General features: G+C 37.3%; 1 protein-coding gene across 2 annotated transcripts in view; it reads left to right on the top strand.

The window, feature by feature from the left end:
- Nucleotides 1-2,859: 2,859 nt before the first annotated feature.
- The window catches only part of LOC126194961 (ATP-dependent RNA helicase me31b), a 45,613-nt gene continuing 35,556 nt past the window's right edge, over nucleotides 2,860-12,916 (top strand). The window contains exons 1-5 of one of the 2 annotated variants that reach the window (XM_049933355.1): nucleotides 2,860-3,191; nucleotides 3,756-3,921; nucleotides 4,346-4,424; nucleotides 4,496-4,730; nucleotides 12,753-12,896. In XM_049933355.1, coding sequence (XP_049789312.1) covers nucleotides 3,845-3,921; nucleotides 4,346-4,424; nucleotides 4,496-4,730; nucleotides 12,753-12,896 — 535 coding nt within the window. In that variant the 5' untranslated portion in view covers nucleotides 2,860-3,191; nucleotides 3,756-3,844. Of the gene's footprint in view, nucleotides 3,192-3,750; nucleotides 3,922-4,345; nucleotides 4,425-4,495; nucleotides 4,731-12,752; nucleotides 12,897-12,916 lie in introns of both variants that reach the window. The other variant, XM_049933354.1, reaches the window with a different exon arrangement.

The following is a 12,916-nucleotide window of genomic DNA, read 5'->3' as shown; positions in this document are numbered from 1 at the left end:
AGAATGTTGACTGCAATACTTTCATCCAAATTCTAAGGGTGACAGAGGTAAAATAAAGGGAGTGAAAGGCTGTTTAGAATTTGTGCAGATACCAGATGACAGTTATAAGGCAAGGGGCATGAAAGGAAAGCAGTGGTTGAGAAGGGAGTGAGACAGGGCTGTAGCCCATCTCCAATGTCATTCAATCTGTAGACTGAGCAACCAGTAAAAGAAACAAAAAATTTGGAGTGGGAATTAAAGTTCATGGAGAAAAAATACAAACATTGATGTTTGTTGATGACACTGGTATTCTGTCAGGACTTAGAAGAGCAATTGAACAGAATGGACTGTGTCTTGAAAGGAGGATATAAATGAACATCAATAAAAGTAAAATGAGGGTAATGGAATGTAGTCGAATTAAATCAGGGAATTAGATTAGGAAATGAGACACTTAAAGCAGTAGATGAGTTTTGCTATTTGAGCAGCAAAATAACTGATGGTCGAAGTAGAGAGGATATGAAATGTAGACTGGCAATGTCAAGAAAAGTGTTTCTGAAGAAGATAAATTTGCTAACATTGGAGCGGTTTGAAGTGTCAGGAGGTCTTTTCTGAAAGTTGTATTTGTCTGCAAGTGAAACATGGATGATCAACAGTTTAGACAAGAAGAGAATAGAAGCTTTTGAAATGTGGTGCTACAGAAGAATGCTGAAGAGAAGATGGGTAGATCACATAACTAATGAGGAGGTACTGAACAAAATTGGGGAGAAAAGTAAATTGTGGCACAACATGTCTAGAAGAAGAGATTCGTTGGTAAGACACATTCTGAGACATCAAGAGGTCACTAATTTCGTACTGGAGGGAAACTTAGAGGATAAAAATCGTCGAGAGAGACGAAGAGATGAACACAGTAAGCAGATTCATAAGGATGTGGTTTGTAGTAGTTTCTCAGAGATGAAGAGGCTTGTGCAGAATGGAGTGGCATGGCCAGCTGCATCAAACCAGTCTTTGAACTGAAGACCACAACAACAACAACAACAACAAAATCTTGTTAACCTTTAGCTTACCGAATCATTTTTTTTGTGACACTCTGTTCCAGGTGTGGTCTGATAGACCAGTGTATTTGACTACCCACAAAAATTTAATTCGCAATTTCAATGAAAGAGTTTGGTTTTTATGTGAAAGGTTACATTATTAACACAGAAAAAAGATATTCAAAAACGTTTTTAAGTTTATTTTTAGGAAAAACCGTATTTAAACAGAAAACTGCACAAAATTAATATAATACTACTAGATAATGTTAACGCTATAAGCTCTCAAATATCCTGTATTCTAAATTTAACATCTGCTATATTTTTATTGTTATTATAGATGTAATAATAAAAACACAAAAAACTTCCATAAAACATTCGAAAACGATAACGACACTAGTACTTTTTAGGTTTTTAGTTTCGTTCTTAGAGGTTTTCTTTCCACTAGTTACAACTTTTTGTACAGAATTCAAGTTAGATTGGCTTCTTGTAACAATGGCAAATATAAGGCGTCTTCCTCTCCTTTTCTGGATCATTGGTCAAGCATGTTTAACGTTTTTCCAATCGTCCTACAACGACATCAACTCATGGTTCTGCTATACCCAAAACACTGTGAATGGATGCACAAAGCTCACGAATTACGTGATAGTTGTTTATTCACTTTCAGTCTCGGGTGCCACCAACGAGTTGTAAGCTGCTTCAAAAAATTGAGGAGATTCATCTGTGTACTGTCTTTGCAGGAATTGTGAAGCACAAACGAATTCACCCCACTTATATGCCCAACATGCTGACAAACAATGTGAGTACCCATTGTTGGAAGAGGCTTCGACGACCAACGATATTTGTTTGGACCTGATCTATTTCAAGCAGATCCTTTAACTAAAGATTCGATCTCTACACTTCTTTCTTCATCACTTTGATCATTTGTTTCGTTCTACGAATTTACGGATGGTAAAACAAATTCGTCTTCACCTTTACACTGTTCCTATTCTGAATTATGTTCACTTTCAATTTCGTTGTCTTTATCTGATCCAACGTCACTTCAACTGTCCTCAAATCATGTTAAAACAGTATACTCAAAGTCAGGATCTGTAACATGATCCGCATACGAAGACCTCGTTGCTGGATCCATAATGCAAAGTCCTATGTGCGGTCTCAGAGCCCACTAGCTGGAAAGACGCAGTAATAGTTTAAGTCCACGTCACGTTCAAGTGGCTGCTGACGAAGGAAACCACGATGGCTTCGGGAAAGAACAACTAGATAACGCTGTAATATCATACCCTACCCTTAAGCATTGGCAACAGAGTAACAATAAGGGCTAGGGAGCTGAGAGATGGCAACGGGAACTTTAAGGGTTACAACTGAACCAATTGAATATCCATATAAATGCAAAAACATAAAGTACGAAGTCGCAGGTTATCAGCGGCTCAATAGTTTAAAACTGAAAAATAGAGATTTTTGAAGTTTTACTGTGTAGAGAGTACTGATAGCACTTTGTTGGCATAAGATTTTACGTACAGATAGTATACAGTAAATGATTTTGATTGATAGCTCATGATTAGACCATCATAAAATAACAACTGTTACTACTACTCATCTTTACAATTATACAATAAGCAACTTAGGTTTAATGTTATAATCAATCCAATCATAACGTAATCGCAGATGCTAGTATTGAGCTGTGAGTAAAGAATTCCCAAAAGAGGCATAGACTTTCTAGAAATATTGCTGTTGCGACAGTAAAGGAAATTAATACATTTCCTTCCCTTAAAATAACTTACCCCAATCAGTTTCATCTTGTTTTGCGAACGCATCTAAATCAAGGTTATTCCGGTGTTATTCCAACACTCTTTGGTTAACATTTCCAGGCGTCATTGACACAAGAGTTGAAGAAACCAATATTTTCTCCACGATTTCAGTATGAAAGTGCCTATAATTTAATTTAAAAAACTGAGAATTGAAGGAATTTTAAAAATGATCTCAAAGTTTTGAGAAAGCACATCATTGATATCCTTTTGGGTCGAGTGTTTCTAATACTGTCCGCTAGATGTGTGCAAGCACGTTCGTTGCTGGCAGAAGCTGCTTTAGCGGTTGAATAAGGGAATGAGATATGTTTACTGGTGTATTGGTGTTGAATGAGAGAAGATTGGGAAGTGTAGCGTGTGTTGAGCCCTACGTGTTAAGGTAATAAGCTACAACATAGTTTGGATAATTAGCAACTGAGTAGACGTAAGTTTGACGTAGAGGCCATCTTTTACGTCCCATATTTTCGTTTAAATTTGTGAGAGTGTCTGCCACAATGTTAGTAGATCTTTCACAGTGTTTTAATCACTACATTAAATAAAAGTGTAACATGGTTACACAAAGCGGGCAAGTATGTGGTTAGATTTCTTCAGTTTGTTTCACTCGGGGGGCGTTATTCTGGACAGAGAATATGCCCGCAGTGTGAGTGCTAAGAGTGTCACATACAGTAACACATAAGGAATGTGAAAATAACTTTTTTTTTTCGTGTTGGTAGTTAAGTAGGTCTGTCAGCTTAGTTTTCAGGTCGGTGTAGTAACGTTGAAAGTTGTAATGTTTTGTGCACAAATAACCCAGAAAACGCCACGACAGGTATCATTTCAATAAAGTAGTGCAACTTCATTATAACACTGAAACCCACTTTGTGAATGTTGTACCTCAATACCCTATGTAATTTAATTTATTAATTCTCGATGACGTGTATACTAACGTTTTGTTGCAGAATAGGATCAGCGTTTTAGATCGTTGACAACACGACCAAAGGATCCGTATTCCATAGAGGCTTTAAATACACGTTGAGGCCACAAGAAGTCATCATGATGACCGAAACGCATGTGAATTCCAATCATGTCTCGCTGTTACCACCGATAAACAGCATAAATAATCAAAAAATGTAAGTATGTGTTTAGTCTTAAATGCCTACTGCTACTGGTAGTCACTATTTTCGTTTCATATAACACCACCCAAACTTCGGAAATTTATTGGAATCCTTCATAATCCTTTACAAGCTATTGTCTCCAAAATTTTCGAAGTTCCTAGGAGTTAAGATGTTGTAGCAATTGTGCTAGTTAACTCGTTGCATTTGGAGCTGATTACCTACTTCGGAACATTATTGTTCATAGTAGGTCTATAGCAATTTCGTTGTGACTTAGATGTACAGTTACGCTTAGATAGGCAGTCCACACCTATTACACGAAATATTGCAACAAATTGAAACAGCTGAAAGCATGTGTTTCACTTGTGTTCCAATGACAAAGAAATTTAAGCATTTCACGTTTTAAACTATTTGTGATGACTGCAATTAACAATTGTTACAGGGACATGGATGTGACAGATGATAAAGGATGGAAGTCAAAGCTTAAAATTCCACCAAAGGACAGGCGGATTCAGACAAGTGTAAGAATTAATGATTTAAAAAAGTTGCAGCTTTTTTTATGTGAAAATGTAATGAATTTTTATTTCTGTAGGATGTTACGGACACGAGAGGGAATGAATTCGAAGAATTCTGTCTTAAACGAGAATTGCTGATGGGAATATTTGAAAAAGGGTGGGAAAAGCCCTCTCCAATACAAGAAGCCAGTATTCCTATTGCACTGTCTGGTAAAGATGTTTTGGCACGTGCCAAAAATGGAACAGGAAAAACTGGTGCATATTCAATACCTGTTCTTGAGCAAGTTGATCCCAAGAAAGATTGCATTCAAGGTGAGTAGTGTGTGTTCACAAATGGCATAATAGCCAAATCAGAAGCTTTGTTGAAACCTTGAGGTACTTTCAGGGAACTAAAATTACCATAATTTTTGTGGGAGCAAGAACTGTGTTTTTCCTCAACTTTGTATTGGTGATGCTGTGACTGTACTGAGAGACTGAGTCTTGGAACAATATTTTTGTTTGCACAGGAGACTGTTGGCCACTTATAAGCAAATCATTTTTTGTGTTATTCATCCTATAACTACTAATTGTAGGTCCCCCAGGTCATATTCAGAATTAACGTGGAACATTCACTCTTATTATGGTTACACGTTGATTGTTTACTGAATTCACTTTTGCATTTTCATTAACTAAAAAGTGATAGTGGAAGGATATTAATGACTGATTTGTTTTTTCTTGTGATTGAAAGATTGCCGTGAATTTGCATTCCTGTTATTTCAGACTTCTCAAGGCTGTGGCCATTTGTGGATACAATTTAGGAAGAGCAAATGTGCAGAGTGTACACCTATTGACTTGAATAGTAGTCTGTAGGGATTCATGCCACATACACTCCCTGGCCATATTGAGTTTTTAACAAATTAATTTAGGAGATACAAAAAGCTGCTACGATTATTTTAATCAGTCTAAATGAAGTGATTTAATTTAGCAAACATTACAGATTAACATCCACCAAACCAGACAGTTTTAATTGTGGTTTTTAAAAAAGTCCAATAAGTGGAACAAAGCCTGTTGTCACACCACCTTTAACAGCTATTAATGCTCCAGTTCACCTGTGTATACTATTAATACGGGCTTGTACAGTGTCCTGCATTGTTGGGTGATACCAGACTCGTATAATGTTTCCAACGAGACAATTTTGTGATCGTTTCCTTCGCTTCTCTTTTCACCAGCTCCCCAACTTTATCAGTTAGGTTCATTATGGGTGAATTTCCTGGCCAGAGCAACAAAGGGAAATTTTCTTCCTGCAAAAAGGTTTTACTGAGTGTGCTATGGGGCATGGAACTCCGGCCTGCACAAATGGTTCGTTTTTAGGAAGCCGTTCTTTTGAGGTAGTAACCTTCTCCTTAACTGCTCCTTGTACCGATCTTCCTGCCCTCAAGAGTCCACATGTCCAGTGCCTATGGCACCGATGACTTAGGTGAGATGTTTGTACGCAGACCTTAACTTTGACACACAGTTAGGCATGGCTAGGTAGACCACACCTATTGCACAAAACAATGCAGCAAATTGAAATCAATGAAATAGTGAGGATGGTACTTCACAAAAGTGCATCTTTGTACAAACAGAAATTTATTTACAAAAATGTCAAATGTTGACTTTTCATTATAGCAAGCCAGAAACTAAATGAAAAAGCCATTGAGATTTGCTCTAGGATTAGCCCTGAACCCATAAAATTCGTCGCTTCTGTACTAAGGCAGATGCTATCTAATGAAGCTAACAGAATTCTGGAAGTCCAAATCTTGATGCTTTTGTCCTTTCCTCATGCAGGACATTTTATCACAGTAACAGTTATTTTGGCTTTCAGCTGAGGTGTAAAAGCTTTGAAGTTCATTTGTGAAAGCTTGTGTCTTAGTTCTTTCAGATGCAGTGATGCCACTGTGTTGCAGTTTCATTTTAATTTCTTTTGTTAAAGCAGAATTAGTTCTCATGGTGTATCTTTTCCAAGGAGTGCTCTGACCTGCCACACCTGTTCTGAGGAACTAATTCCTCACCAAAATAAGTTTCCTTCTTTACAGCCTGACAGAGGATTGGGTGTATCAATCTACGAGAAATCTCACGATATGAATACATATTTGTGCCAGTCAGTGCTTTTACGTCCATGATTGTGTTATCAAATGTTTAGCTTTATCCATTATTTTTATATCTTATTGTATCTACAATCTCGGTAATCAGCAAATTTTCATTAGAATTTTCATTAGAGGCAACAAGCTGTAAATATACAAGGAAATGGGTGGTGGTGGTGGTGGTGGTGGTGGTGGTGGTTAAGACAACACAACTCCCAGTCATCTCAAGGCAGGGAAAAAAATCCCTGACCCTGCCAGGAGTCGAACCTGGGACCCCATGTGCGGGAAGCGAGAACACTACCGCAAGACCATGAGCTGTGGACAAATCAACAGTACTATATGTTAATAACATACTCACACTTCAAATATCAGCAGTTGCTGTTCTCAGAATGTAACTGGCAAACGTTAATCAGTGATCAGCTCTCTCAGCAATGATGCAGGACAAAAGTTCATTTCACTCACTAATAGCCCATTAATAATATTCAGCCTATTAAACAATGGTAGGTGAGTTGGTTTGCAAAATCAAACCTCAGAAAGAAATGAATTGTTAAAAATGAGGTGTTTCAGGTAATAGGGACTATAGTCTTTTGTAGCCTGACATATTTTTATGTTAATAATACTCCATGTAACAGTAGGTAATGAAAGTGATTTAACTTTATTACTTGGAAAATAAACTACAGATGAAAATTAGTGGACTTTTAGCATTTAAGATGGTGAGTGGTTTCTAATGTTAGGGAATTTTGTCACCTCTGGTGCATGGTTATGAGAAGTGGAAATCTGTTTGCATATAAATGGGTGTCTTCCGAATTGTGGGTCCAGTATTGTGAATAAATAAAGAGTAACAGTTTAATCAATAAGATGAAAAGTCAATTAAAAGGGCAAAATTTTAAGGCAAAAAGTAACCCTGGCAGGTAGGGAGTGGTTGAAATAAGCAAAACTTGATTTGGGAATGTTAGACTAACTCTTTAAATATTAAATTAATATTAAAAGCTATTAGGGAAATAATTTGAGGGTGATAGATTAGCCAGCCACATAGAACTCCCTTCAGTAACTCAGTACTATTTTTCGTCTCTTATTTTGGGCATTTGAAAGCACATTGTTAAATTTTAGTGTGCTCAGTTTACATGCTACTAAGAGTACCAGGCGCATACCAAGTCTGGTAATGACTGATTTTCATGAAAAATCACATGTAAAATTAGGAACTGCAGCAAAAACATGCCATAGCTTCTTCACTATTTGTACATTTATCAGATTATAGAAGATTCCATTCAAAGTTGCTGTGTCCATTTCTCTCATCAGAAAGGCTGCTATTGGCTCCAACATTAGTGTCCAGCACCTAACTAATGAGACAGGAACTGAAATTCAGGGTAGCAAAGCAAAAGCTGAAATGGGTAACTCTTGTTTTCAAATGTTCATAAAGGAAACCTCAGGATAACTGCTGCAATTCAATCCTTAAAACACTGAAAAGATCAATGCAATAAGTATTAGCGTCAGTGGTGTTTTGAAACAGCTGAAATCGTTAAAATTGAACAAAGCTCCAGGCCCGAATGAAATCTTAGATTGTGTACAGAATTTACAGCTGTGTTAGCCCCCTCTTATGACTCTTTATAATCTATTGTAGATCCCTCAAACAAAAAACTGTACCCAGTTCTTGGAAAAGGCTTAGGTCACACGGAGCTACAAGAAGGGTAGTAGAAGTGATCCACAAAACTAACATCCATTATCCTTGACATAGATTTATTGTAGAATCTTAGAACACATTTTGAGCTCAGTGAGCAACCAGCAGGGGACTGATGACTTCAGATGTTAAGTCCCATGGTGTTTAGAGCCATTTTTTTAGCCAACCAGCACGGGTTTACATCGGTCATGTGAAACCAACTCTCACTTCTCACCTAACATACTGAAAGCTTTGGATCAAGGCAGCCAGGTAGATACAGTATTTCTTTATTTCAGAAAAGTGTTTGACTCAGTACCACACCTTCATTTATTGTCAAAAGTATGATCATATGGATTATCAAGTGGAATTTGTGACTGGATTGAGGACTTTGTGATAGGAAGGACACAGCATGTTAATGTGGATGGAGAGTAGTCAGATTTAGAAGTAACTTCGGGTGTGCCCCAGGGAAGTACGATGGGACACTTGCTGTTCATATTTTATATTAATGACCCCACAGGCAATATTAGTAGTAAAATCACTTTTCCAAATTCATTTGTCTATAATGTACAGTCTGAAAGACGCATAAATATTGTCAGATCTTGATAAAATTTCAAAGTTGTGCAAAGACTAGCAACTTCTTTAAATGTTCAGAAATGTAAAATTGTGCATTTCACAAAACTGAAAAAATGTTGTATAATATCAGTCAATATCAATGAGTCACTTATGGAATCAGCCTGCTAGACTCCGGTTTATTGGTAATATACTGTGGAAGTGCAATCAGTCTACAAAGGAGATCACTTACAAAAAACACGTAAACCATCCTAGAATATTGCGACCCATACCAAACAGGACTAATGGCGATATTGAAAGTATACAGAGCAGGGCAGCATGGATTGTCCCAGGTTTAATTTGTGGAAGAATGTCAGATATTGAAGGAACTAAACTGGAAGACTCTCGAAGATAGGGCATAAACTATTCTGAGAAAGTCTATTAACGAAGTTTCAATACCTGCTTTAAATGACGGCGCTAGGAGTATACAACCCCTTACGTATTGCTCACATACAGAGAGTGAGGATAAGATTATTCTAATCACTGCATGCACAGAGGCATTCAATCATTCTTCCTGCACTCAGTACATGAACGTAACAGGAGGAAACCCTAATAACTGGTACAACAGTACGTACCCTCTGCCATGCACGCACCTCATGGTGGTTTGGTGTTTTTCAGAGTATAGTTGCAGATGTAAGACAGAACATAGACTACCTAAATCAGATTCTTTCCACTATGTCAAAGAACAAGTTCCAGTTCTTCCAGAAAGTAATTTCACCATTGCAATCTTTTTGAACGTGTATTAAAAGCTGTTATACTAACATTCTTTGGTCATAAACTTTTGTTTACTCTAAATTTTGAGTCCTGCAATTTTCTAGTTACCAATTAGTTCTGCTGGACTACCATGGTCTGTTGTTTCCATTTGTTATTCTCTGTAATTCACAAGCTTTTTGTAATATTGAATTAAATCCAATGATGAATTGATACATATTGCCATGAGTGCATGTAGAATACACTAATCAGCCAGATGTGACCACCTACTAATAGCCAGTACGTCCACTTCTGGCACAGATAACAGCAGGGATGTGGAAGCAATGAGGTCTTGGTAGTTCGCTGGAGAGAGTTGCACCACATTTTGATGCACAAGTCATCAAATTACTGTAATTTCTGGGAAGCAGCAATGAGCTCGGTCATGTTCAGGTCTGAGTTGGGGAGGGGAGCAGCTCCTCAATTGAGACTTGCCACTGTGCTCCTGACCACGCCATCATTCTCTTAGCCTCGTGACATGGCATATTATCTTGTTACAAAATCCCACTGCAATTGGGAAACGTGGTAGTCAAATGCCCCATAGTACAGTGTCAATGAGCTATTCCCCTGGAAGACGGATTCATGCCCTGCCATAGGTATGAACAGAAACAAAAGTCTGCCACTGTGCCAGTGTCCAGTGCTGATGGTCGTGTGTTCATGTCAGCTATATTTGCCAATGTCATTGTGTTAGCACATGGGCGGGTCATTGGTTGCGGAAGCCCATTGTTAGGAGTGTTCGATGCACTATGTTCAGATGCACATGTACTCTGCTCAGCAACTCTGATGTTAGTTCTGTCACAGTTCATCTGTCCCATTTCACCAATATGCCCAGCCTATGATGTCAGATATCTGTAGTGAGGGGTGGCTGCCCTGCCCCACAATGTCTGAAGTGGTTTCACCTTGATTTTGCCACATGTCAGACACTTGCTACAGAACAACTTGAGAAACTGAGAAGTCATGCAGTTTCTGAAATAAAATGCTCATGCCAAGCCTCTTTGTCATCACAATTTGTCCTCGATCAGACTCAGATCATCTGCCTCCTCCGTGCTGCACACAGACAGCACGCTCATTGATACTGTGTGTCCATGTGTCCCTGCTGCCACTGGTTGAGTAGATTTTCTATCTATCCATTTACATTATATTGTCAATTATTTTTGTTGTTAAATTTCATATAGTTTTGCTAGCACCTTACTGTGACTGTTTGGGGCCACAGAAGAAAAGACCTATTTGTTTCACAAATATTAATTTCATTTAAATAATTTTATACCTTCTTATATTATTGATTGATGATAGTGAAGTAAATGCATGAAAATTCATGGAAATATACAAAATAAAAAATAGTAACCAGCAAACCAACTGCTATCTAGTTACTGTTTCTAAGTTGTAATCATTAAAAATTTTCTAGAACTAGTCTGTTTAACAATATGGGTCATACGTAGTTATCTGTATATATCTAATTCTTAATTTGTCACCTGGGCTCCTTGTTAAGAGGGATGTGAAGCAATAATTATCACAATGAGCTAACTGAAAACCTGTTTGCAAGAAGTTAGTTTGCACCACAAATTGAAGACTTGAAATACAAAAACCTCTTAATTGCGAAAATCATGAATTAGAGGAAAATGAGTTTAAGTATACAAGGTAATTAATGTTCATAATTGCACTGTTCATATGTTCTATTTAAAAGCTAAGCATAGTATGGATTTAGTTTCCAAAATAAGTTAGTTTGAAAAACTTCCTGGAAGTGCAAATGCAATGAAAAGTTCTAAGTGCTGTAGTTCAGTACTCAGCAGAAAGATGGTAAAAGCTAATTCTGATTTTGTAAGAGTGTATGCTGTCATATTTGTCAGGTACTGTGCCATTTCAATCAAATATTTCCTCTTTCTTCAAGGATGTGGCTCCTAACATCCAGGGTAGGATGTTGCATTTTTTGACATCCTGAACTTGTACACATTTTCTCAGAATGGGGATACCTTCCCAGGCCTCAGTTTCATCTGAGCTTCTATTGGTCTTTTCTACTTGAGGCTAAAGTTTGTGGAACCATAGCCCGTGTACTTTGGATTTGTTTAGATGTGCTATGTTTGTATTACGATCTGCTGCTTTCATGAAATCTAAGAGGTGAGATACATTCATGTGACTGATAGTAAATGGCTCTTTTTATCTAGATTGTTGCACCATGTCCTTTCCATTTTCTGGAACAATACATTTTGTAACTCAAGAATAAACACTATGCCCATTTATGGTGTATGTTAGGGATCATTAATAAGACTTAAATCCTGTTCTGGACGAGTTTTTGCAGGAATACATTTATTGCATGAACATAAGTATTCGTTCATTCCATTTTCAGGTTTTTCCTCATTGCTGCCTCAGTACCTTCTCCTTTACTCATTTCCTTCCACTCTAAACTGTTACAAAAATCTGCTGCCTCTGCCATTTTATCTAACACTGAGGAGTAACCGTGCAGAAAATAGAGCCCTTCCTACGTTAACAGCTGTGGCTGTTAAATCACGTACTATATTTTGATAGCTTTTGGCACTGCATTTTTGGGTAGTTCAAGCCTTTTATGTTATTGGGTTTGGCATGTAGCTCCAATTTCATACGCAACCATAAAATTCTTACTATGGCACTTACAGCCTTTATTTAAAGTCTTAAATTATTCAGTTTATGCTTTTGGGCTGGGGAAGTGAGTGGAGATTTTGGGTTTAATATTTACTCCCAAAGTGACACATTTTGTATTTATCATGTAAAGGTAGGCAAGACACACCTGCTTTTTATGTTTGTCAATTGTCTGACATTCATTGTATGCAGGACTAAGAATTTAGGCAATTAAGAATTCTACATATCTTAGGTTGGGGCAAGGTGCAAGGATAATCATATTGTGTTGTTCGGAGAAGACTTTACGTACTGTCAAGTGGAGGAACTCGGGTCACCTGCATTAGTGAAATGTCTGTTAATACAGTGTCACACTTTCATGTTGATAAATTTAGTGACATGAATTCTGCACACAGCACTAAAACTATAGTCTGAAGGTGTTCTGTATTGGGATAAAATCAGTTTTCAGTATAAAGAAAATGTGTAACAAGATGTCTTTATACTTTCATCAATTATTATTAAAATCAGCATTTTTGAAAATAATGCTTTCATCTTCAGTTGAAAGATTTTAGTAATTTGATGTTTCACTGCATGAATTTCATGTGACATCCATTCTTTCTTTATTCACAGCACTTATAATTGTGCCAACCCGAGAGTTGGCCCTTCAAACTAGTCAAATATGCATAGAACTTGCAAAACACATGAAAGTTAAAATTATGGTAACTACTGGTGGTACAAATCTGAGAGATGATATCATGAGGATTTACCAGACAGGTAATAAGTTACAAATCTTA

This window comes from Schistocerca nitens, chromosome 7 (assembly GCF_023898315.1).
Source record: "Schistocerca nitens isolate TAMUIC-IGC-003100 chromosome 7, iqSchNite1.1, whole genome shotgun sequence".
NCBI lineage: Eukaryota > Metazoa > Arthropoda > Insecta > Orthoptera > Acrididae > Schistocerca > Schistocerca nitens.
Note: the sequence above shows the minus strand (reverse complement) of the source record. Positions and strands in the feature narration are given on the sequence as shown.